Below are 27,036 nucleotides of genomic sequence, written 5' to 3' on the forward strand. Positions count from 1 at the left end.
AGCAAAAGGGAAAGCAGCACTCAGTCGAGAGAGAGAGTGGGTCCTCTCAGAGAGGATAAGGGACAGTGTGCCTCTTCTGCACTCCAATTTTGTTGGGGATCCCAGAGAAGTTTCCAGGCAGTCCCACCCACTTGATTTTTGACTGACAGCAAAATGACATCACTTTCAAGTTCCCACTGCCATGACAACTCTAGGTCACTTTGGCCCATGATTGATTCTAATTCGATTCTTAATTATAAATTCTTACAGATTTTATGATTAGGAGGAATTGTCCTTATCTCCCTGAATTTCAAGATCTGGTCTGTGAAAAAGCACACAAGTCTCCCCCTTCAAGTAGCTTGGGTTCCTCTCATCAACATTATTTGGGGTCTGCATTTCTCCTGCGGTTAACAGGTAGTTTGCTGAGGAATGCAACGTGCCTGGCCACTTAAGTCAGGTAAAAAGAAAGCATGGGAGGATGCGAGGGAGTCAACAGAGTGGGCCTATTTCAAAGAATTATTCCCATAATTTCATGTTCCATTTGCACCTGTCTGTCCCCTAATAGCACTGTCAGTAATTCAGCTAGTCACTCTAGCCAGACACTTGTCTGGGTCTTATATATAGAATTCCAGCTAACAAATCCTAGAATTCTACTTACCATAGTCATACTAAAAAGTATAGTAATTTTATTTATTTAGCAGTATAGGACTTGAACCCAGGGGCACTTTATCATCAAGTCATATCCTCAGCCCTTTTTATTTTGATCAGTTGCCAGGCTTGCCTCACATTTGTGTCCTCCTGCCTCAGCCTCCAAGTAGCTGGGATTACAGGCACACAACAAAATGAATACATTTTAATAACAACTATACCTCAAAAGAACAAGTTCCCAGAGGCTATAGTGACAGGAAATCAGATTCTCAAAACACTTGCTAAAAGTTCCAGAAATTCTCCTGCCCTCTGAGAAACTTATGAACTAAGGGGAATGAAATCCACGTTGCGAAGAAATGCCCAAAGCTGACTCAAGAAAGAAAGAAAAAAAAAAGCAATCTCAAAATCTTGGACCCTGGTAGTAGTAGTACACACCCACCTGTAACTCAGGTCCTTGAGGCAGAATTGCAAGTTTGAGGCCAGCCTCAGCAATTTAGTGAGGCACTAAGCAATTTAGTGAGACCCTGTCTCAAATTTTCAAAAAAGGTTTGGGGATGTTAGTTCAGTTTACCAAACAAACAAATGTTGGACCCACCCCCCAGCTCCTGGATCCAGACTGGGTAGAAATGGATCACACTAAGTCCATGTGGCTTCTTGACTTCATGCGGGGGTGGTGTGTGTGTATATGACTTGTTTTTAAACAAATCTCTCCTTTCCACTTGCACTCAAAATTGCACTTGATTCTTTTACATGGAATTTTTGGCATTTTTTACTTTTTTTTTTTTAAACTGGAGATTGAACCCAGGGGTCCAAAACCACTGAGCTACATTCTTATGTTTTTTAATATCTTAGTTGTAGATGGATACAACACCTTTATTTTGTTTATATTTACTTTTACGTGGTGCTGGGGATCGAACCCGGGGCCTCACACATGCTAGCCGAGCGCTCTATCAACCCAGCCCCCTTTTATGTTTTGAGACAGGGTGTCACTTAGGACCTCAGATGCAGAGGCTGGCCTTAAAGTTGTGTTTCTCCAGCCTTATCCTCCCGAGCCGTTGGGATTCTAGGCCTGCGACACCGTGCCCGGGTCTGGCATTTTAAATACGATAACCTACTTCAGTACGCCTTCAAATACGCAGAATCTGCCCCCAAACCCATGTAGGTGAGCCTAGGCGGCCCGGAAAGAGGACGCAGCCACTGACTGCCAACTCACTTCCGGGGCGGTCCAGCACCACGGCCGCCCATCCTGCCCCGACAGGAAGTATTTTCTGCGCAGTCTCTGCAGTAGCCCCGTCTTTTGCCTCTGTCCTGACGGAGGCGGGACTTCCTGTTTCGTGTTCCCTGGAGCCTCCAAAGGAATACTGGGGCTGAGAGGGAAAATGTCTAAGTCCTGTGGCAGGGGATCAAGCAGTGCATTAGTTCCGGCCTGTTACCGTAGTTCTCACTGATTCGTGCAGTTATCCACACTCTCTCCAAAGGCGCTTTCAGCCGGCCTTGGTGTTCTGAGTGCGCAAGAGTGTGTGACCGCAGGTCGAGAGAGGGCATGGAGGAGCCGCCACCGGCTCCCCCGAGCTTCTTTTGCAGGGCACGGCGTCCTTCCCCCCGAGTCTTTGCTGCCGGAGCTGTGGCTGCCGACTCGGAATCTCTGGTGGAGAATCAGAAGTTGCCTTCCTTAGTCCAAGAACCCTATTACCCGGAATCCGGTTGGGATCGCCTCCGGGAGCTGTTTGTCAGAGAGTAAAAAATGCCCAGGGTCTGTGGGGAGGGGCCACGAAAAAGTTAGCCTGGGGCCAAGAACCCAGGGGTGGTGGTTTATTTTTAAGTGAGATTAGAGGTTCTAATATTTGTGGAAGAAGGTTGTATCCTGATTTTGCCATTTGATAGTTGATTGATAGGTTTTTAATGTTAAGGCTCACTCACTGAAAGAGCTCCTAGGATGGATACTTAGGTACATAGGGATGTAGTCCTATTGAAATCAGTGCCCTAATTTTACAGGTAAGAAAAGTTGGGCCAAGCTAGAAACCACTGACATCCATGTCTGCAGAAATCTACTCCAATATTCTTTTTTTGTATTTCATTTGATCCCAGACTTGTTGGTATTTAATGGCCAATAATGTTCCTTCACCGCCCCTCAAGTGGAGATTGAAGAGGGCCAGAGAAGGTTGTCAGTTTTTTATTTTGCCCAAGGAAAAATTAAACAGTATCAACTATTGGGTTGTTGTTTTTGTTCTGTGCTTGGAATGAGCTCAGAGCCTTATTCTTGCTAGGCAAGCATGTAACACTGAGCTACACCAATGTAGTGTTTAGCTATACCCTTCTGCCATTTCTCATCATAACTAGATTTTAAAATAGAAGATAACCCTTTAGATTGAATTTATTTATAATAATTCAAAACACTTAATTCATTGACTTATTAATCACTTGTGAAAACATTACTCTATCATGAAGTAATTTACTATACTACGCTGTTATCAAGGGGTTAAATTAAAATTGAAACTTTATAATATTGCCGAGATAGTTGTAGCAAGGGAACTGACAGACTTGTGTTTAATTATTTTATTTAGGCTTCATCTCGGGGCCTTGCTGAGTTGCTGAGGCTGTCTCTCAACTTGTGATCCTCCTGCCTCAGCCCCCAGAGTTGCTGGGATTACAGGCATGCACCACAGGGCTTGGTAGCATTTTGGATAGTTCTTCATAGTGTTTTGGATAATGTCTCAACATGTTATCTTTTTGATGTTTTAGTGAACAACAGAGAATTTCAAAGGAACTTGAGAATATCTATAGGGCAGCAGCTTCAGCAGGCATCATTGGCTGGGCATATGGTGGAATACCAGCTTTTATTCATGCTAAACAACGCTACATTGAGCAGAGCCAAGCAGAAATTTATCATAACCGGTTTGATGCTGTGGTAAGTACTGGTGATTTAAATAGTATTTAGGGGCATACAAACTTAACTATTTACACTTAGTCATTCTGTTAGGTTGTAGTTTAGGAGGGTTTTTAAAAAATTAATCTAAATAACAACAGAAGTCCTAATGCTGATGTGTAATGTGTATACATTGTTTATTAGACTTCTTCAAAATAGGCATATAGGATCACAACTATGACTGGGATTGAACTTCTCCAGCCCTTTTTATTTTTTATTTGTAGACAGGGTATTGCTTGATTGCTGAGGCTGGCGTTGGACTTGATATCCTCCTGCCTCAGCCTCCATAGTTGCTGACATAAGCATGTATCACTGTGTCCCAAGAAAAGTTTCTTTTTTTAACTTTTTATTTTGAAGTCATCAGGCTTAAGGAAAAGTTGCAAAGAATAGCACAAGATTCCCTACATACCTTTCATCCAGATTCTGTAAAATTTAATGTTTTACCATGTTTGTTTTGTCATTATCTCTGTATAATAAATACTATTTTTTTTCTGGACTGTTTGAGAGTAACTTATAGACATGATAAATAATTTAGTGTGTATTTCCAAAAGCCAAGGCCATTTCTTATAAAACCAACTACAGTTATAATGATTAAGTTCAGGAAATTAATATTGTTGTGGTGGACCACTATTTACATAAGGTCTATTACCTTATTTACATAAGGTCCACTATTGTATATGGACCTTATGTAAATTTTGCTAGCTCTTCAGCTTATCTCATTTATTTAAAAAATAAATAAAAATTTTTATCTGATCTAGGAGCTATAGATTACATGTTAAATTTGTCTTTTATGCCACTTTTAGTTTCTTTTAGTCTGGAATTATTTCTCTCTCTTTGCCTTTTCTGACCTTGACAGTTTTGAAGACTGTAGACCATATATTTTGTAGAATGCCCTTCAATTTGACTCATGCTATACTTTTTTGGCAGGTTACCCTATTGATACTTATTATTAATTGATACTGTATTCTCAGCACAGTTGATCAGAAGCACATGATATCAATTTGTCCTTTTACTGGTGATTTTTACTTTAGTTACTTGGTTAAGATGATATCTGCCAAGTTTAGCCACCATAAAATTACTGTTTTTTCCTCTCTCTAATAGAAAGTATTTTATAGATACTTGTTAGACTTTTTGAGATTAGTAAATATCCAATTTTTTAAATCTAATTTTGGCATTCAATTGTGATTCTTGCTTGAACTAGTTATTATTGTGGTGGTTGCCAAATGGCCATTTTCTAATCTCATCATCCTTTTGTGTGTGTGTGTGGTGCTGGGGGTTTGAACTCAGGATGTGAAGGGTGTATGAACCCCTAGTTGATTTTTTTTTTTTTTTTTTTTTTTTGGTTCCAAGGAATGAACTCAGGGGCACTTGACCAATGAACCACATCCCCAGCCCTTTTTTTGTACTTCAGGGTCTCAGTGAGTTGCTTAGCACCTCGCTCTTGCTGAGGCTGGCTTTGAACTCAAGATTCTCCTGTTTCAGCTTCCCGAACCACTGGGATTACTGGTGTGTGCCACTGGGAGTATTTTTTTGTTTTGTTTTGTTTTAATGAAGAACATGTCTAATCCTGATTTATGTCTGTCATGGTGGTTGCCAGATAGATTCGCTTTAGATACTTAGTTGATGGATTACTTGCAATTGACATTGGCAATTCTGTTTCTTTTCCATCTCCTGATAAAACAGGATGCACAAGAGACTTGTTTAAACCTTAGTACTTAGAGAATGATAATTCTAGAGATTTTTATGTTATTTCTATTATGGGACAGACCTCTCAGAAAATGTACCAAGTCTATTTTGTCCGAATTGGAGAGTCTTTATTTAGCTGGCTGGCCTGTAACTGCACCCCGCAGGACCCATAACTGTCTGTTCAAGGAACAGCATCAAGCCTGAGCATTTCAGGTTCTTTAAAGGCAAAAACTGGGCTGGGGATGTGGCTCAAGCGGTAGCGCGCTCGCCTGGAATGTGTGTGGCCCGGGTTCGATCCTCAGCACACAAACAAAGATGTTGTGTCTGCCGAAAACTAAAAGATAAATAAATATTAAAAATTCTCTCTCTCTCTTTAAAAAAAAAAAAAACTGCAAAAACCACATAGATGCAAGCAAGCAGGGGTACAGAAGCTGAATTCAACAATTAGCATAACAATGCAATGGGTACATTGGTATTTCCCATGGGACTTTTAGGTTGGCATAGCAGCAAGCAAGCAAGCAGAACGGAAGTGGGTCGAAGTGACCCTACTTGAGCAGGAGTTAGAGAATGGTTACTGGTGTCTAGACAATCAATCTCTGACAGGGTGCATTGCCCAAGAAAAATGGGAACCAAAGAGAGAACAATTTTACATTGTATGAGAATTGCCATTTTGTGTTGCCAAACATGCTATGCTAAGCAACTCTTGATAGAGGCAGAGTATTCCCGTGGGAGAAGCATTTCTTATATGACATGGAGTCTCAGGGTAAAATGGAGTCTGTTTGGTCATTGCCCATATAGGCTGGCCCATAACAATTTCTATCTGACTAATTTATAGCTGGCATTCCTCCTGCCCCCATAATTTTTAGAATAAGGAAAGCATCAAGGTGTTTTGGAATCTCACAGCTTTTTTATAAACTTTAGCAACATGCGCATCGTGCTGCCACACGAGGCTTTATTCGGTATGGCTGGCGCTGGAGTTGGAGAACTGCAGTGTTTGTGACTATATTCAAGTAAGTTATCTGAGTTTTGAGAGAGAGTCTTGATATTTTTATAGTGCATCTTTTGAGATTATAAAAAACATGTTGAAGTGATTCATAATGCCTTTTTCTCAAGAACTTTTGTTTATGTAAGAGATTGGTCCAATTGTAGTTTTTGGTATAACTGATAGAGGTCTACCAACTAGTATCAAAATACATACAAGTTTCCTAAGAAAGAGAAATTTCAAAACCTTTATGTTTCAATTTTTTAATGTTTTTATTTCTGAATATTCAAGAAAAATTTTTCATCATTTATTGATGATGATGATGGCTATAAGACTATTAAAATAATCAAATGGAATTTTATTTTATTATTTTTTTAAATTTTTATTGTTGGTTGTTCAAAACATTACATAGTTCTTGATATATCATATTTCACACTTTGATTAAGGAATTTTATTTTTTTAAAAAAGGGATGGGGGGAAAAACAAGGCTAGTAGTTTGAAAAATGAGACAATCACCTTTAATGTTGTACTCAGGGGCACTCTACCACTGAGCTACATCCCCAGCCATATTTTGTATTTTACTTAAGAGAGTCTCACTGAGTTGCTTAGCTCCTTGCTTTTGCTGAGCTGGCTTTGAATTCAGCCTCCCAAGCCACTGAGATTATAGGTGTGCACCACCATACCCAGCAATAAATGTTTCTTAATCTAACAACTATAGGTTCATGTGTTCTGGAGGCAGGAAGAGCTTGAGGGAGGAAGAATATCACTGGAGAAAGACAGTGATTTTTCTTTTGAATTTCAATAGAATTTATTCTAACCTGCTTAAGTTTTAAATTTCTTTGTCTTTTTCCTTTTGGCCTTATCTCTTTTGATGTGACAGTAGTTTAATATGGCTAATTTCTAGCTGAATAGACCAGAATGCTTTTTTTTTTTCTCAAAAAAAGAAAAGATTCGGTTTTGTCATACCTATCATTTTAATGAGAACAGCAGTCAAGAAGGTAAATGGGATATGCTTTGAATTGTATGTTTTTCTTCCATCCCAGCTCAGTGAACACTGGATTAACTGTGTACCGAAATAAAAATGCTATGAGCCATTTTGTCATTGCAGGAGGTAAGACATTTTTGTTCTTGCTTACATTTTTCAACCTCAAATATGGCTTAGAAAATATGTAAGGACTTGCAGATCAGAAGTACTGAGTTCTTTGGTTGGCTTCATATCGTACTTCATTCAACATTCAATACAAACGTGTTTATGGACAGCTTTGGGTTTGGCCCTTGGTATGCTTAGTGAATAAACAGATAAGATCCTTTTCTTTTTCATTGAATTTTAAAGTCTCATGAGGATGGGAAAAAACAGTTTCCTATGATAGGAAGCAACAAATACATAGGACAAGGGGATTTAAAGTGAAGTAGGTGGTCAGAGAATGCCTTTCTAAGAAAGTTAACATTTAAGCTGACATCTGAAGAATGCAAAAAAGAGCAGCAGAAGTATCAAGGGGAGGACTCTATGGCAATAAAGTTCCTTAGAAATAGGTTAATGTGGTTCAAACATAGTGAAGGGAAGAGTAGCTTGGGATGAGACTGGTCATATGAGGTAGCAAGAACCATATTTTCGTGGTAAGAGTTATGATTTTTCTTTTAAAGCTTCTTCCTCTACTAGATATGCCCTCTTTAAAGTGTTCATTAAAAATGGAGAATAGAATGGTGATTACCAGGGATTGAAATTTGGGAGAATTGGGAAGATGTTGGTCAAAGGTGAAAGGAAAGTGACCACAACACTCGGAGCAACCAAAAGATCTTTATTGCAGCAGTGCAACAAAGAGAAAGGAAAGAAGGAAAGAGAGAGAGAGAAAAGAGAAGAGATGAACAGGGAGAGAGCAAGAGCAAGAGAGAGACAGAGAGCGTGCGTAAGAAAGATAAAGAGCAAGAGAGAGAGAGCAAGAGAGAAAGAGCAAGAGAGAGGGAGCAAGAGAGAAAGAGCAAGAGAGAGGGAGAGAGAGGGGGGCCTGGCAGGAGGGAGTTTTTATAGCCCAAATCTAATGGGGCCTCTGGGTCTGCAAGCTGCCTTGTTGGCCCAAGGGGGGGTTAAGTGTTCAGCCTTAAGCAGGGTTGAATGTTCAGACTTGAGGCAAACAGGTGATAAAGGACCAGATAGAGTGGGGTTTGAGTGCGTGGGCTATCTTGCAGCCAACATCTGTTCAGCCTGCCCTGCAGACAACAGAGTTCAGCCTGCTCTGCACCCAACAAAAGGATACAAAATTTCAGAGGAATAAGTTTTAAGATATTTGTTGTACAACATAGTGACTAGTTAACATTGATCTATTGTATACTTCAAAGTTGCTAAGAGAGAAGATTTTTTTAAGTGTTTTTACTAGCAAACAAAATGAATATGGGAGGAAATGTTTATGTTAATTAGCTTGATTTAGCCATTATTGGTGTATACATATTTCAGAACATCATATCATACACCATACACATATATAATTTCTATTTGTCAATTCAAAATACATATATGTATATTATACATACATAGGTGTAAGTATATATGTGTGTGTGTGTGTGTGTGTGTGTATATATATATATATATATATATATATAAAATAAACATTAAAAAAAGAAAAAAAATCACAATGTTTTCAGAAAGATAATGAAGCTAAGTGTCTTATACACTCAATTGTCCACTAACTCACATACATTCTCTCGCATAAAAAAACACACACACATACATATGCCACATTTAAAACTTTTTTTATTTGGGGGCTGGGATTGTAGTTCAGCAGTAGAGCGCTTGACTAGCACATGTGAGGCACTGTGAGCTTCAGCACCACATAAAAGTAAGTAAATAAAATAAAGGTATTGTGTCCATCTGCAACTAAAATTTTTTTTTAAAGATAGATCTATTTTGAAATTTTCTTTTTTAATTTGGAAATAATTTCAAGCTTACATAAAGTTGCAAAATTAGCTGGGCATCGTGGCGCACGTGACTCAGTGACTCAGGAGACTAAGGCAGGGGCATTGCCAAGTTTGAGCCCAGCCTCAGCAGCTCCAAAAGATCTTATCTCAAATCAGAAATAAAAAGGACCGAGGATTTAGCTCAGTGTTAAAATGCCCCTGGGTTCAATCCCCAAAATAAAATAATAATACAAAGAACACTACATACCCTTTTACATGTAGGGATTTAGGCATTGTTAACATTATCTTGCCCCTGGGTGCATGCTTTCTTTTTGTTTTTCTTCCTTCCTGTCTTCCTTTGTTGTTTTTATTTTTGGTGGGGTATGAACCTAGGAGCATTTTACCACTGAGCTTTATCCTAATCCTTTTTATATTTTGTTTTGTCACAGCATCTTGCTAAGTTGCCCAGGCTGTCCTCCAATATGCTGTCCTCCCTAGCCTTTCAAGTTATACCACTGCACCGAGCCATTGCACTGTCTTTTTCAAAATCTGACTGGGATTTTAAGACTTTCTGTCAGAAGTTCTTCTGTTGTTTCCCATCACATTAATATCAATTCTTTATCTAGTTTCCATCTACCACTTTTTGGCCTTAGCTTTATAAATTTTGAATTTTCCAAATCCAGTATATTCTTGCTTTACATGATTTGGTTACTGCTATTGAATACCCTTTCCCAGTCTTGCAAACACTTTGTTCAGCTCCTACTTTTCTTTCTTTCTTTTTTTCTTTCTTCATGTCTTCCTCCCTTTCCCTCTTTCTTTTCTTTTCATCCTTTGGATTGCATCCAGGGGCGATTTACCACTGAACTATATGCTCAGTCCTTTTGTAAATTTTTGTACTTTGAGGCAGGGTCTTGCTGAGTTGCTACGGATCTTGCTAAGTTGCTTAGTCTGGCCTCAAACTTGTGATCCTCCTACTTCAACCTTCTAAGTTGCTGGAATTATAGGCATGTGTCATCACACCCAGCTTCTACTTATCTTTCAAAGTCCAGGTCATTTGTCAGCCTAGCTTCTTCCCCAAGGAGTTCTCCTTCACCCCCATTTTTCTTCCTTTAGTTCTGCTTAGGTGTCTTTTCCCTGTGTTTTCATAATTAACTATAGTTTTATTAAAATACTTAAAACATTATATGGTAGCTGTTAACTTGTTTTGCTTCTCTGCCAAACCAACTTAATTAATTCATAGGAAGTATTTGTCTTTCATTTTTCATTTCACAATCATTTGACACAGCCAAATAGACTTTTTTTTTTTTTTTTTCAGTATTAAAGATTGAATCCAGGAGTGCTCAAATCACTAAGCTACATCTCCAGCCTTTTTTTTTTTTTTATTTTTTGAGACAGGTTCTTGCTAAGATACTGAGGCTGGCCTGGAACTTGCAATCTTCTTGGCAGCCTTGTTAATGAGTAGGATTATAGGTGTGTACCACCATATCTGTCTTAGAATAAATATATCTTGTTTGAATGTGAAAATAATTTGTAAAATAAGCAAGGTGTATCTGATACAATATCAATTTTTATCTCAAACAGCAATCAACATTCTATATGATGGTGTAATGCTAGAGTAATTTCCCATAAAGTCAGAATAATATCAAGAATGTCTCTTTGATAATTGTTTGGCATTGGTCTGGATATTAATTAAAAAAAAAAAAAAAACAAACCATTCAACATCCAGAATGGCTTAGTGAGGATCTTGGAAAACCCTCTTCCCAAAAAGAACCAATACACTGAACAACATTATCAAAAAAACAACTTTTTAAAGATACTGGAAATTGATCCAAGGCACCTGACAAATTGAGAAGCACTTATTCAAGAATGTCTACTGAATCTTGGTAAGAGCAATAAGAGTCTATGGTGATTTATCCTGAGGCTTTTCCAACCCCTGAGCCTCCATCTCTGTGGTGCAGAAGTCCCACAAAGGAAGGGTAGGCTGAGAGGGTTTTGTTACTCGAGGGGGCTGACATTTGGAGCAGAGCACAGAAAATGTAGGGAAGTTGCTGAAAGCAGTTTCAATCAAGGAATTCAAACATCACACAGCTAGCCTGAGATTTTGATACTGTTTCAGGAAAAGCCATAGACCAGTGGATGAGACAGAATTTTAATGAGGATCTTAGGAACAGTAAAACCAAAGAAACAGCTTGGTGCGTTGCATTGATATGCCTGTAGTCCCTGTGTGGGAGGCAGAGACAGAGGGATCACTTGAGCTCAGGAATTCAAGACCAGCCTGGGAAATATAGTGAGATCCTGTCTTCAAGAGAGAAAGCCAAAAAGGGCCATAATGAGATCATATTTACCCCATATACCCTGGAAGCTTGTGCACATGGATAAGGTTCCAAGTATACTCAGGTTAGGGCTCTAACAAGCTACTTTTTGGGTAGATGCGAGTCCTTGTGAACACAAAAAGTAAAAACCAAAAAAGATATGTAAACTGAATAACTTTTAAATGTATTCCCTAAGCCACAGACAAATTCACTTGTAAAGGATACAAGTCTTATTGTTTTAATGAATCATTGACAACTAAGCTGGTGCAATTCCTAGGATGGAAGACATAAAAATAAAAACTGAGAGCAGACATCGGTGGCTATACTCTGTAGCAAAATAGACTCCACAAATCTGGTCTAGGCAAGTTACCATATAAATAAAGAATCACAACCATGCCCCTAAAGGGGACATGTTCTAACTCCAGAGTTGCTGTGGTATATTACTTAAAATGTCCAGTTTTTAATAATCACAACAAAGTCACATTGAAACACTAGGAAAAAAGCAATGGGAATTTCCTCTGATGGGACCTGTCTGTGTACATAACTAACAAAAGACTTCACATGATGGCTCTTAAAAGTATGAGGACAGTGAGTTAACATATAGATATCAGTAAAGAAAGAAATCATAAAAGTAATTAAATGGGAATTCTAGAGGTAATAAGTACAATAATAGAAATTTAAAATTTACTGAAGAGGAAAAATTCAGCAATAGATTTGAGGTAGCAGAAGAAAGTTCAGTGAACTTGAAGATAGATGATCTCTTCTGAAGGACAGAATTTAAAAAGTGAACAAAGACAAATGGAACATCAGAGGTCTATGGGACACCATCAAGCATTCCAACACATACGGAATGGGTATACCAGATGGAGTATGGAAAGAGAGAAAGGAAATAGGAAAAGTATTTGAAGAAATAATACCCACAGGTTCCCAAATTTGATGAGAAACGTTAATCTACATATCCAAGAAATGTAACAAACTCCAAGGAAAACATAAAACAGATTTGTACCTAGATATGTCATACTTAAACTATTGAAAAACAAGGAAAATCTTGAAAGCAGCAAGAAAAACAATTCCTCACTGGGCTCAAGGCATTCTAGCAACTCTGAAGACAGGAGGATGGCAAGCTCAAGGCCAGCCTCAGCAATTTAGTGAGGCCCTAATCAATTTAATGAGACCCTGTCTCAGAAAAGAAAAAGGGATGGGGATGTGGCTCAGTTGTTAAGCGCCCCTGGGTTCAATCCCCAATACTAAAAAGTAAAAAAATAAGAAATGAAATGGTGGCACTCACTCGTAATGCCAGCAACTCTGAAGACTGAGGCAGGAATTTAGTGACGCCCTGAGCAACTCTTTAAGACTCTCCTGTCTGAAAAAAGAAAAAGGTCTGGGGATAACTCAGTGGTTAAGCACTCCTAGGTTAAATCCACAGTACCCCTCTCCCCCCCCCAAAAAAAAAAGGCAGAATAAAGACATTGCCAGATAAATAAAGATAATTCATTGCTTGCAAATCTGCCTTTAAAAATGGAAGTGATACCAGAGATTAGTGAAGCTAGCCAATCCCAAAAAAACAAATGCCAAATGTCTTCTTTGATATAAGGAGAGTAACTAAGAACAGAGTAGGGACGAAGAGCATGAGAAGATTAACATTAAACAGGGATGAGAGGTGGGAGGGAAAGGGAGAGAGAAGGGAAATTGCATGGAAATGGAAGGAGACCCTCAGGGTTATACAAAATTACATACAAGAGGAAGTGAGGGGAAAGGGAAAAAAATACAAGGGGGAGAAATGAATTACAGTAGAGGGGGTAGAGAGAGAAGAGGGGAGGGGAGGGGAGCAGACGGGGGGATAGTAGAGGATAGGAAAGGCAGCAGAATACAACAGACACTAGTATGGCAATATGTAAATCAATGGATGTGTAACTGATGTGATTCTGCAATCTGTATACAGGGTAAAAATGGGAGTTCATAACCCATTTGAATCAAAGTGTGAAATATGATATATCAAGAACTATGTAATGTTTTTTGAACAACCAACAATAAAAATTTAAAAAGAGTCAAGAGTATTGATAAAGGTGGTTATGTAATAACTATTAAAGGCAATATGTAGATTCTAAAAAAAATAACAGACAAAAATAATAAAAATATAGTATCAGGTATATAACATTTAATGATATCTGGAACAATAGTAACAAAAAGGAGAGGGAAAGAGTGCAGTTATATTGTAATAAGGGAATGATACCAAATTGTCACCTGAGTCCACAGGAGGAGATGGAAGTGCTAGAAATGGTAAACGGGTAGGTTATTATAAAATATTATAAAAATAATTTTTTTCTTCTGACCCTTAACCTTAAAAATACATAAGGTTATATGAAACAATAATTATAACATTGTATTGTTGAATTTAACCACATACACCACAGATAGGACAACAAGAGCACAAAAGTGGTAGAAGAGTAGTGTTTCATTGGAACAAAGTAATAAGACAGTAACTTTAGAAGTATGGGCATCCTGAGCACCTGTAATCTCCAGGAAGCTGAAGCAGGAAGATCATCAAGTTTTGGGCAACTCAAAAAAGACCCTGTCTGAAAATGGAAAATAACAATGACTAGGGGTGAAGCTTAAATCAGAAAGATCAAAATGGAGTTGAAGAAGAAACAGAAAAGAAATAACAAAATGGCAGGCCTTAATCCAACCATATCAGTAATAATATTACATGAATGGATTGAACATCATTGGTGATTTTTTTTTCTCTTAACATTAAATATTTCTCCCTGCTCTCACTTTGCATGTGTGGTTTCTAGAAGTCTTATGTAGCTATCTTTGCAGGTAAGGAAGGTGTCCCCCTATTCCTCTCTGGCTTCTTAAGAAAGTGTGTGTGTAGGATCAAACTCAGGGTCTTACACATGCTAAGCAAGTTACCCTACCATTGAACTATATCTCCAACCTAGTGTTTCTTTCTTTATCTTGGGATTTTCTACAGTTTGAAAATGGTATGCTCATGTGTAATTTGGGGGCCAGTTATCCTGCTTGGTGTTTCTTGAGCTTCCTAAATGTGGTTTGTTTTCTGACATTAATGTAGGGGGATTTGTTTCAAACATTTCCTGCGTTCCTTTCTTTCTTCTTCCATTCCATCTGCTCATGTTAAACCTTTTGAAGTTGTCCCACAGTTCTTGGATACTCTGGAGTCCCCCCCACCCCTTTGCTTTTCTGTTTTGGAAATTTCTGTTGACACATGTTAAAGCCAAGAGAGTCTTTTTACCAGCTGTGTTCCTTCTACCAATGAGCCCATAAAGAGGCATTATTCATTGCTTTTACAGTTTTTGATCTCCAGCATTTCTTTTTGGTTCTTCCTTAAAATTCCATTTCTTTGTATCACCTGTTCTTTCATGCTGTCTACTTTATCCACTATAATCCTTAGCATATTAATTATAGTATTTATATTCTCAATCTGATAATTCCCACATCTCTATCACAACTGGGTTTGGTTAAGATACTTATTCTGTCTCTTCAAGTGATGATTTTGCCTTTTTGTGTGCCATGTAACTTGATAGCTGGGCATACTATACTAAGTAAAAGGAATTATAGCAAGTAGGACTTTAGTAATGTGGTGGCAAGGTGTGCTAGAGTAAAGCCTTCTGTAGTCCCATGATTAGGTCTCCATTGCGGTAAACATGTGCCTCTGATAACTTCACAAGTGTGTCTCCTGTTTTCCTTAGGTGGGACCAAATGGGTAGTGTAGACTAGAATTGGATATTTCCCTTCTTCCACGTGGAAGGCTAAAGCAGGTTGAAGTTGGATATTCCCTAGGTTTATATAAAAACCTCTGATAAATAAATTAGACTCTGTAAAATCACTTATCTTGAGGGCAGCGGCTCTGGTGTAGTTCAATATGGGTGATGGGATTTTTCTTAGATCTTCACTGTAAAAACTTAGTAGAACTCTTGAAGGTAAAACTCAACAGTGTGGGATCCTCTGTGACTGAGCAACCTGGAGTTTTTCTCTCTCAGACTCCCCTACACTGAGCTTCCAGAAATTTGTCATTTATAGTTCAGGTCTTCCTACTCAATACCAGTTTCCATGGAACTGCTCCAGCAAGTTGTGATTCTCTATGTTCATCTGTCTGCCTTCTCAATTTTGAGGTCAACAGTTTACCTTGTGACCTCACATCTGTGATAGATCTAAGAAAAGAGTTGTAGTTGTTTTCAATTTATTTAGCTTTTTACTTATTAGGATGGAGTGATAAATTCTAATCTTATACCACATCAAAAACTGGAAGTCCCCTTTCTTTGTGTCCCACATCTTAACAAGACAATAAGAAAGCCCAAGTGCTCTCTGCTCTCTGGCCACCATGAAGTGAACACAGTTCTTCCACTACAACCTTCCACCATGTTGTTCTTCCTTACCTTGGGCCCATAGCAGTGGACTGGGCCAGTCATGGACTAAACCTCTAAAACCATGAGCAAAAATAAACTTTTCCTCTTCTTTTTAAAAATTAAAAAAAATTTTTTAGTTCTCTCTAGATCTTTATTTTTTATTTATTTATTTATATGCGGTGCTGAGAATCTAACCCAGTGCCTCACACATGCCAGGCAAGTGTGCTACTGCTGAGCCCCAGCCCCAGCCCAACTTTTCCTCTTCTTAAAAAAGACAAAAAAAAAAAAAAATTAAAGATAAGAAAGCCCAAGTGCTAGCAGGCATGGTAATCCCAGCATCTCTGGAGAATGAGGCAAGAGGATCACGAGTTCAAGGCCAGCCTGGGCAATTTAGTGAGACCCTGTCTCAATATAAATAAGAATTGGGATTGTAGCTCAGTGATACAGTGCCACTGGGTTCAAATCCCAATACTGTCTCCTCCTCCTCCCATAAAAAAGCCCAAGTGCCATGGGCCACCTTTATTGGTGCCAGCAGGTGGTTTAAACCATGCAAGCTCCAGTCTGTACAAAGCTTTCACTCTAATCCTACCTTCGACCGCCATAAAAACCCAGGCCAGTCACCCTTCTAGCTCTTTAAGGCCATTTTTGGATCATTTTTATAATTAGAAACCTACCTTGGTCTCCTCCTTAAGTTTCGTTGTGTGTGTAATAAACCTTTTAATATCCTATTAGTGCAAGTTTAGCATTTTGGTATCTGATCTAGATTTTAGGTGTGAAGAATAAAGATTATTAAGAAGGCGATTCTCCCCAGATTGATCTAAAGTTAAAACCCTGTCAGAATCCCAAGAAGCTTAAAATATCTTTTGCAGAAATTAACAAGCTGATTTATTTATTTATTTGGAGAGTCAAAGAACACAGAGTAAGCAAAACAATTTTGAAAAAGAAAAAAATAAAGTTGGAGGACGTATACTTTCCAATTTCAAAACTTACTATAAAACTGTAGTAATCAAGGCACTATATTGGCCTAAGGATAGGTAAGTGAAACAGAATGGAGAGTCCAGAAATCTGTATCTTATATTTCTGGTCAGTTGGCTTCCAGAGATGCCAAACTAATTCAATGGTGGCAGGCATGTGGAGTGGTGGAGTATTGCATAGTCCCTTGTACAAGGGGTGAACTTTGCTCCCTCATACCATACACAAAAATTAACTCAAGAGATCAAAGACTTCAATGTAGGAGCTAAAACTATAAAACTAGAAAGAACATGCAAGAATAAAACTTTGTGACATTTTATTAGGCAAAGACTTAAATATGATAGCATAATTAGTTAGGAAAAAGTTGATATAAATTGGATTTCATCAAAATTTTATATTTCAAAAGAAGGCATTATTAAGAAAATGGAACTGGGCCTGGTGGCACACCTTTATAATCCCAGCAATTCAGAAGGTTGAGGCAGGAGGATCACAAGTTTGAGGCCAATCTGAGCAACTTAATGAGACCCTATCTCAAAAATAAAAATTAAATATGGCTGAGGATAGGTACCCCCGGGTTTAATCCCCAGTATCAAAAAAAAAAAAAAAAAAAGAAAGGGGGCTGGGTTGTAGCTCAGTGGTAGAGCGTTTGCCTTGCACTCATGAGGCTCTGGGTTCGATCCTCAGCACCACATAAATAAATAAATAAATAAGAAAGAAAGAAAGAAAGAAGGAAGGAAAGGGAAGGGAAGGAGAAGGAGGAAGGAGGAAGGAGAAAGGAGAAGAGACATGCCCAAAACAGGAAAATCAATCAGCTAGCAAGTGAATTAGGTTGCCTAAGAAGTTGGGAACAGGAGTAACTGCAGGCAGACGCAGGAAATCTTTTTGTGTGGACGGAAATGTTCTAAAATATGCTGACCTTTGCACACTGAATCCATTAAATATTTTTACTAAAAAAATCACTGAATTGTTCATTTAGATTAATTTTGTGGTATGCAAATTATGCCTCAGTAAAATTTAAAAATATATTAACCGAACGGACAAAGGCAATGCTTTAGAAAGGAAGAAACAATATAGATTCCTAGAATGATGCTTTGAAAAATAATTATATTTATAATATTCATATAATATTTATTATATTTATATAATAATTATATTTATAATAGTAACAGAAGTGAGGAATAAATTTAATAAATGTACAACTTCTATGAAGAAAATTACAAATCATAAAATAATAATAAATATGGAGTTGCATTTAATACAGTTAACCCAGTATTCATTGAAAATAATTTAAATTAAAATTAGATTTTTTTAAAAAAACAACTTCATACAGTGTTAAAACCTTTAAAATTCAGATTCTGTGAGCATAGCAAAAGATTTCCATGAATAATTAGGGGATCTTGCAACTATCATAAATTAAAATGTGAATAAAATTACAACAAAAACAGCGGAGTATTGGCAGATCTATGAAACAGAATTTAAAGATCAGGAACAAACGAAGCACACCCAAACATCTAAACTAGAGCAAAGGTGATTGTTCAGACTGATGGTGAAAGAATCATGGACTGAAACAATTATTAGCTGTTTAGAAGGGAATGAAATTGTAACTATTCATTACAACAAAACAAATTAAAATTCATTAAAATGGTTATGTAAAAAATTCACAAAATATTTGGAGACAAATAGAAGTAGATGTATGTCTGATTTCTAAGTGGGAATATATGTTAATGTATGTATGTATATGCATATGTGTATGTATACATATATAAGTAGGAAATTATTAGCAGACTTAGCCACATAAAAATTTTAAACTTATCTATGTCAAGTACTACAGAAGTATGTAAACAATCCCAAAATAACGTAAGCAGGTAATCAGTAAAATCTCTTACACATCAAAGAGAAGGATATCTCAGTTGGAAATAGGAAAAAGAACATGAATTTGTTCTTTCAAATACATGACACAGATAACTTGTAAACCTGTGGTAAAACAACTATCTTTCTCTGCTACTTGGAAATGTGACTTAAATTAGATACCACTTTTGGTCTATGAAAGTGGGAAAGATAAGAGAACACAGAACAGGGCATTTGCATATTTTTAATGGGAAAGTAACAGTGCAACTTTTTTGAATAGCAGTATAGTAATTTAAGTCAAAAGCCTTTGTGGGGAATGGTGGTGCACACCTGTAATCCCAGTGGCTTGGGAGGCTGAAGCAGGAGGATCTTGAGTTCAAAGCCAGTCTCAGCAACAGCAAGGTGCTAAGCAATTCAGTGAGTCCCTGTCTCTAAATAAAATACAAAATAGGGCTGGCTCAGTGGTTGAGTGCCCCTGAGTTCAATCTCTGGTACCCTCCCCCAAAAAAGAGCCTTTAAAATTTTTGTGTCTTTTGTCCTAGGAATTCCATTTTTATGAGTTTATTCTAATGTACAAAGATTTATGTACCGGAATTATTGCACCTTTATTTAAAACATCCATAAATAGAATACCTATGATGGACAATACTTTGTAGTACATCCATGGAATAGAATTGTTGAAGAAAATTTAGTGATATGAAATTTAATAATGTATTCAAAGAAAATAAAAGGTGTAGTATGTACAGTGTGGCCCCATTATAAAAAGATTTTGTTTGTGAGACTAGGGAAATAAGACCAAATTACTATCTCTGGGTAATGATGATTTTTGTTCTTGTTCACTTAGAAAATATAAAGAATAAATATAGAATATTCAAATAAAACTATAAGCCTCAAATATTGCCATTCGTAATGGTATTAGTTGCATTGTGCTTCTTGAAAGAGGAAAATGAATGAACATAAGATGTATGCAATCCCAGTGGAAATTAAAAGAGGTGCATACCATTCCATCGGCCACCAGGGGGCACTGTAGGCCATTGCTTTGCAGGCCTGTCTGAGCTGCAGTGCAGCTGCAGACTGGGTGAGGCTGGGAAAAGGCATTAGCCACTGGGGCTACTTGAAGATTTGGTTTTTATTGGGGGTGAACTTTCCCTGAAAAAGGAAGAAATAGAAGAGATGGAAGTGAATAAAATGCAGATTTTAAAATGTAAATAGACAAACACCGAGCAAAATGAGAAGAGATTGGATCCATTAAAATAGCGTTTATTTATTTATTTATTATTTAAATATTTATTTTTTTTAGTTTTAGGTGGACATGATATCTTTATTTTTTTATTTATTTATTTTTTAAAGAGAGAGAGAATTTTTTTTTTACTATTTATTTTTTAGTTTTCAGCAGACACAACATCTTTGTTTGTATGTGGTGCTGAGGATCGAACCCCGTCTGCACACATACCAGGCGAGCACGCTACCGCTTGAGCCACATCCCTAGCCCATGATATCTTTATTTTACATTTATGTGGTTCTGAGGATCGAACTCAGTGCCTCATGCATGCCAGGCGAGCACTCTTCCACTGAGCCACAACCCTAGTCCCTAGCGTTTATTTTTGTAAAAGAGATTTCTTCTTTTGAATCTGCAAGGTAGATGGAAAGTTATGTATGGGCTATTTTCTTGTAGTGGTATGTTAATAGTAGGCTCAGGAATATCACTTAGGGTACTGTATTATAGAAGGAAAAATTTAAAATGGAATTATTGTATTCAAAGTTTATTTAATGTTAACTTTATTCTTTTTAAATAGCTGTCACTGGAGGTCTTTTCAGAATAAATTTAGGCATTCGAGGCCTGGTGGCTGGTGGTATAATTGGAGGCTTGTTGGGGTAAGTGTTAAAATGATCGTATTTTAAATTTGTACATCTTTTATTAATGCCTTGCCTATTAAAATTATCATTCATTTTCAAAGAACATATTTAATAATGAGAGCCTATAAAAGATTGTTAGTTTTGTATTGGCAGTGACTTTGTCCAATTCTGATTCTACCCTAATTGTTTTTACTTATCACAATAAATAATTTAAGATTGATTTAATACAGCTATCTAAGATAGAGTCTATATTCAAATTCCTTTTCACTGAACAAAAACTATTTATATATCACTAATACCTGGGATTATTTGTAATTTGAATGAAGGTAGTTAGAAGGAGCTGGAAGAATAAAACAGTTAATAAGCACATTTTATGAAATGTTTTTGGTTAGGTTTGGTTTAACTTAATAGATTAATTTTTTCCCAACATTTAAGTTTGAACAATTTCAAACCTGCAGAAAAGTTTAATGAATTAGTATATTAAAACCCCATATTCCTTTCACCTAGTTTCACCAATTGTTAACATCTTGCCACATTTGTTTTCTGTATCTCTTTATATGTGTGGGATATAAGTATGTTTTTTCATTTCCTTTTTTTTTTTCCTTGAATAAAGCTTTTGAGACCTCATGATACTTTACCCCTAAATATACCAGTGTCTCCTAGGATGAAATCATAATACAATTATTACAATAAACACTGTTCTAATACTACTAAGATAGGATCCATATTCAAAATTCCTCAGTTATCACTATAATGCTCAGATTATTTCTCAAATAAGTTTGATTGTCCCCTTATGATTAGATTTAGGTTATGTTTTTGGGAATACAGCATAGGTGAAGCAGTACCCTCTTTGTATCACATAAAGAGACATGTCACCCATTTTAAGTAATATTAACTTTAATTACTTGATGCATTGGTTTTATATTGCTGTGTAACAAATTACCACAAACTAACTCCTTAAAACAATACTCACTTATTATCCCACAGAACAGAAGTCTGGGTAAGCTTGCTTATTTATTTATTTATTTATTTATTTTAGTTGTAGATGGACACAACACCCTTTATATTGTTTAGGTTTTTTGTTTGTTTGTTTGTTTGTTTTTTAATGTGGTGCTGGGAATCATACCTCAAGCATGCTAGGCAAGCCGTCTATCACTAAGCCACAACCCAGCCCTGGGTGAGCTTATTTGCTTAGGGTTTCACAAGGTAAAAATCAAGGCGTTAGCCAGGCTGTGCTCTTATCTCAGGGTTCTGGAGAAGAATCTGCTTTCAAGCTCATAGAGGCTGTTGAAAGAATCCAGCTCTTCATGTCGATAGGCCCAAGGTCCCTGTTTCCTTGCTTCCCGTGAAGCAGATGCTGCTTTCTGTTCCTTGAGGCCACCCACATTCCTTCCACAGGTCCCCTCCAGTTTGAAACCAGCAGCAGCACCTTGAAACCTTCTTGTACTCCTTGTACTTTGAATCTTCTGCTTCTGTCTGCCAGATGAACTCAAATTTAACTGAATTTAACCTTATATTTGTAAAATCCATTTTGCCATGTAACTTAATGCAGTTATAGGCATAATATCTCATCCTGTTCACAATGAAGGAATTAAGAAAGCAAATTTGGGGAGACTGTTTTAGAATTCTGCTAAGGCAGTATCTACTAAATTTATCCATTGCAAAGGTATTCCCTTCCAGTCATGAATACTAAGTGTCTGTAGGATGAGACTATGTTAATATCCTACTGTCCAACTTTTTCCTCTAGTGGCTTTTATGATCCATTAATGATCCATGCTGTAATTGACTATGTTTACAAACTATTGTTATGATAATTCTATTAATCCTTCTGTTTTCATTAGTTGACATTCATATGAATAAAAAACGTTCTCCTTTCTCTCTTCCTTTTTCTCTTCCTATCTATTCCTTTTCCCACCCCCTTTTCAGGAGAGGGGGTAATACTATAGATTTTTGGGTTCTTTTTAAAAATTTTAATTAAAAAATTCAACATGCCACATCCACTGTTGACATTATTTTTGTTGTAGTGGTAATATACCAGCTTGACTTATAGGGGCAAGGTATTGAAGTTAACTGCAAATTTTTTATTATAAAATCATATTACATAGTATTTACCATCTTAATGATTTTCTAAACATATTCTTAGTTGTAGATGGACACAATGTCTTTGTTTATTTAGTTTTTTTTTTTAATGTGGTGCTGGGAATCGAACCCAGTGCCTCATGCATGCTAGACAAATGCTCTACCCCTGAGCCACAACCCCAGCCTCAGTCTTAACCATTTTTAAGTGTACTGTCCAGTGATGTTAAGTACATTAACAAAGATGCTTTAATTATCAAAGTTCTTTTATCTGATAGTGAACAAGTGGGTCAGTGCTGTTGCTTAGTGGAGTTGCTCACATGTCATGGGGTCTGAGGGCTCTTTCCCTAAGCTTTCTCTCCACTTTCCCTCAGCACTCCTGTAGGAGGCCTGATGATGGCACTTCAGAAGTACTATGGTGAGACTGTTCAGGAGAGAAAACAGAAGGATCGAAAGGCATTCTGTGAGCTGAAACAGGAAGAATGGTAAGGAGATATTAAGACTAGGGGATCTGGCTTTCCAATTGCAGCTGTTTGGTGGGTGATGCTCTGCTGACCCAAGTACTCTAACTTGCCACCCAACACAAAAAAGTTTTTTGGGTTTTTTTTTTGGGGGGGGTGGGGGGGGTAGTACTAGGGATTGAACCCAGGGGCTCTTAACTATTGAGCCACTTCCCCAGCAATTTTTATTTTCATTTCAAGACAGGGTCTCACTAAGTTGCTTAGGGCCTTGCTAAATTGCTGAGGCTTGCTTTGAACTTTCAGTCCTCCTGCCTCAGCCTCCCAAGTTGCTGGGATGACAGGCATGTCATGTCATTATACCCGGGTAAGAAAAGTTTACTCTTCTTGGTCTTATTCTCTTTAATTAAGGAGAAAAGAAACATGAAAGGCACTAACTTTAATTTTAATTTGGTGAGGATCTTTCTTTAGATACTTTGTAATAAAAACATTAAAATCTTATAAGTTTCATTTGGTTGCATATTTTTCTTTTCCTATGTTCTTGACTACATACGAAATTACTTAAAGGTAATACACATCAAGGGGCTTTACTTGGCTTGTTTAAAAAGTGGTAGCCCCTATGTTGTTTACATCTATAGGAATACAAAACATGTTAAATTCCTACATTCAAAAATTATACTTCAGCCAGGCATGGTGACGCACTCCTGTAATCCAAGCAGCTTGGGAGCTGAGGCAGGAGGATCACCAGTTCAAAGCCAGCCTCAGCAAAAGCGAGGCACTAAGCAATTCAGTGAGACCCTGTCTCCAAATAAAATACAAAATAGGGCTAAGGATGTGGCTCATTGGCCAAGTGCCCCTGAGTTCAATCTCCAGTGCCAAAAACAATTTTTTTTTTCCTTCTTGAAGTAGGCACAGAGGAATTGAATAGACATAGTGGCTGTTAATGAATGGGATGTCACTGAGGAAGGAGCATGAAAATTTTGTGTATCCCACCTGGTCATTTCCTGGGGTACATTAATCTCTATTTACTGGGTAGATATTCAGACTTAGTGCAGACTCTGTGCGGATTCTATGTAAGATGAGCATAATGAGCTGCTGTCTAGTACTCCTGAGTACATATGGCTTCCTTCACCATGACACCATCCGTTTTGATAATGTGGGAATCATGCATGATTGGCTTGTGAGTGGAACAGGTCAGGAGAAAGAAAAGTCAATGTATATGAAACACAAGGAATAGTGTTTGCTCATAAGTTGCCTACCAAAGCAGGGAAAGTAAGACAAATAATTTTTGTTTTAAATCTCTGTAAGAACTAAGAAATGGATAATTTACATCCTTTTTACTCTTTGATTACAGGAAAGCCAGACTGCAACTTACTGAGCTCCTCCCTCAGGAAATTGAAAACAGCCTACAGAAAAATCAATCTGAGGAGGATGCTAAGAAAATTGAAGTCCTGCTAAACCTTCCTAGAAACCCTTCATCACCAGATAAACAAGATAAGGATTGAGAATGTTCCAGACTTGAAACTCATGGGAGAGTCAATGGAGCTATGTTGCTGTAGTCATGAATGCCAGTGCCCGTCTCCTCTGGCATTGGACCAGCCTGCTGACACATGTACGCACTAGCTCCTGTGGTGGCAGTGACTTTCTCCTCTCTTTCTGTTTTTTTTAAATCAAGAATTGGGCTGCTCAATTCTCATTTTATTTATCCTTAAATTTAAATACATACTTATATCTGTATTGATCTATTGACCCATTTGTATGCTTATATTTCTTTACCCTGGATTTTACAAATATAAGTAAAAAAAATTCCCAAAATATTAAAGTTGAATTCTGTAGGCTGTATATTTGCTCATGTAGTCCTTTGATGGGTACCTTAACCTGGTGTGCTGGTGCACATCTATAATCCCAGCAACTTGGGAGGCCAAGGCAGGAGGATTGCAAATTTGAGGCCAGTCTCAGCAACATAGCAAGGCCCTGAGCAACTTACTGAGATCCTGTCTCAAAATTAAAAAAAAAAAAAGCAGGGGGCAGGGGTGTGTGTGTGTGTGGCTGGAATGTAGCTCAATAGTAAAGCACTCCTAGATTCTATTCCCAGTTACCACCTCCCACCAAAAAAACAAAAACAAAACCAAAAAAAACTAGGTATCAGCAGGAAAAGAAACAACCAGCCAGTAGGACCAGGTCTGTAAAACTCTTGGGCCCTTGAACCATTGTGGGCTAATGTATAGTAGTGTTTTGCTTTGTTCTAATAAGAATCAAAGATGACTTCTATGCCATTTGAAATAAAATACAAAGTTAACAAAAAGGAAGTAAGTCACATTATTGAAGAAACAGTCTGACTTTGTTTCCTCTCAGTCTTGCTGATAAAAGTGTGTGCGTATTGTTGCAGGAGCTGTGTAGAAGAGAGACACCATACCTACACTTGGAGCTGCTGCCTAAGAAAGCTGTCTTGCAGATTTCAGCAGTTAGTAAATGAGAAGGAAACAAAACTGGACTAGGTGTTCAGCAGTCCCCACCTTGGAAGTTCCACTTTCAGACTATGGTCTGAAAATATTAAATGAAAAATTCCAGAAATAAATAAGCAATAAGTTTTGAGTTGTGTGCCTTCCTGAGTAGAGTGATAAACTCTCATGCCTTGCCTCCCAGGACAGGAATCATTGCTTTTTCCAGCATGTCTATGTTCCATGGGAGAGTCAATGGAGCTATGTTGCTGTAGCCATGAATGCCAGTGCCCGTCTCCTCTGGCATTGGACCAGCCTGCTGACACATGTCTATGTTCTACCCATTCATTCATCACTGGTAGCTACGCCTATATAAAGTTCTGAATTGAGTTACTCCATGATGACTAGAACAGCAGTTTTCAGGACCTGCCTTACCTCTGAACTACTCCATTTTGGAAAGCAGTAATTTGCCAGGATTGCTCTGTTTTGAGTATAAATGGGCTAAAATAGAATGACAATATCCCTTGTTCGTACCTGATGTGTACAAAAAAACCCACCATCTGCACAGCATAACCATAAGGCACAAACGGATAAATTAATAGTGCTAATAAAAATGACTACCTGTGAATGTATTGATTTAAATCAGAAGCACATGGATGCATGAGCTTATCAAGAAATTGAGACCCATGAGCTTATTATTCTCACCAGATACAACTCCCTTACCTGAAATTCATGAAAGGAAAAACATCCCAAGACTGGTTTTGGGGGCCCATGGGGCACCTACCAACCTGCCAACAGACCATCAGAGTCCCCAGGTTTCCACTCAGCTTGATCTTCCTGTTTGATGCAGCCCACTTTGAAACTGCTTGCCTGCTGTCTGGACCCTGGCCTAGAATAAGTTCCCTTCTCTGGACCCTGAAGTTCTGGGGATGTTTAGTAATTCCAATCTGACCACTTGCAGTATCTCTTGAATTTGTATTTGCTGTCTGTCTTTACTCTCAGAGCAGCCCCCTAGAACTCTAACCACCTTAACCCTTCTTCACTTTTCTGTAAGCTATATACCTTATCAGTGTGTAAAGTGCCATGTGTGACTTGAATGTTCTAGATCTTAGTAATTAAGATTGGAATGAAAGAACCTGTCATTGCCTGACTTGTTCTACCAAGGGACCCATTCAGTACTTGAAGAATTGTAACCTATGAAAGTGATACAGCTTGTCAATTTGTTGTTATTCAATAAATTGTGACCCTGGGGAAGTCACAAGTATGTCCAGTCTATATTAATGGCACAACCTTATTACTTCAAGTGAGCAGGAGTATATAGGCAAAGCGTTGGGGGCAGGGGCAGAGAAGGAAGGGCCTTTACCTCCAGCTGAAGGGAACAGCCAAGATTGAAAGAGAAGTCAAAACTGCCTGTGAACACAAGAATGGCCCAGCCTTTTATTGAGTGTCTAAGGCTGGGAGAGTCAGGGTTGTTTTTTGTTGTTGTTGTTGTTGTTTTTGTCTTTTGTGGTACAGTGGATTGAATGGGGGAGAAGTGTGGGGGGTTAATCTTTCTTCCATTGATCTACATCCTGGTCCTTTTATTTTGAGGC

The 27,036-nt window shown here is 37.8% G+C and overlaps 1 protein-coding gene across 2 annotated transcripts; it reads left to right on the forward strand.

Moving 5' to 3' along the window:
- Nucleotides 1-1,940: 1,940 nt before the first annotated feature.
- On the forward strand, nucleotides 1,941-25,598 carry Timmdc1 (translocase of inner mitochondrial membrane domain containing 1). Of its 2 annotated transcripts, XR_006854709.2 has the most exons (8): nucleotides 1,941-2,364; nucleotides 3,370-3,535; nucleotides 6,161-6,249; nucleotides 7,265-7,332; nucleotides 20,409-20,487; nucleotides 22,920-23,030; nucleotides 24,358-24,615; nucleotides 25,393-25,598. XR_006854709.2 is itself a non-coding variant. In XM_046457986.2 (7 exons), the coding sequence occupies exons 1-7, from the start codon at nucleotides 2,171-2,173 to the stop codon at nucleotides 24,506-24,508; spliced, it is 858 nt and encodes a 285-aa protein (XP_046313942.1). In that variant the 5' UTR covers nucleotides 1,941-2,170; the 3' UTR covers nucleotides 24,509-24,845. The 2 variants fall into 2 exon arrangements, 1 of the variants encoding a protein (XP_046313942.1); XM_046457986.2 differs by lacking the exon at nucleotides 25,393-25,598 and having other exon boundaries at nucleotides 24,358-24,845.
- Nucleotides 25,599-27,036: the final 1,438 nt, after the last annotated feature.

Source organism: Marmota monax, unplaced genomic scaffold, assembly GCF_021218885.2.
Source record: "Marmota monax isolate L192 unplaced genomic scaffold, Marmota_monax_Labrador192_F-V1.1 WCK01_AAM20220418_F8-fsc00052, whole genome shotgun sequence".
NCBI lineage: Eukaryota > Metazoa > Chordata > Mammalia > Rodentia > Sciuridae > Marmota > Marmota monax.

What these genes read in the sequence shown, in the direction of transcription:
- Timmdc1 (XM_046457986.2), top strand. Translation starts at nt 2,171, where the DNA reads ATGGAGGAGCCGCCACCGGCTCCCCCGAGCTTCTTTTGCAGGGCACGG. An exon ending in CGGGAGCTGTTTGTCAGAGA is followed by an intron (nt 2,365 to 3,369) that starts GTAAAAAATGCC and finishes TTGATGTTTTAG; the next exon opens with TGAACAACAGAGAATTTCAA. An exon ending in ATAACCGGTTTGATGCTGTG is followed by an intron (nt 3,536 to 6,160) that starts GTAAGTACTGGT and finishes TATAAACTTTAG; the next exon opens with CAACATGCGCATCGTGCTGC.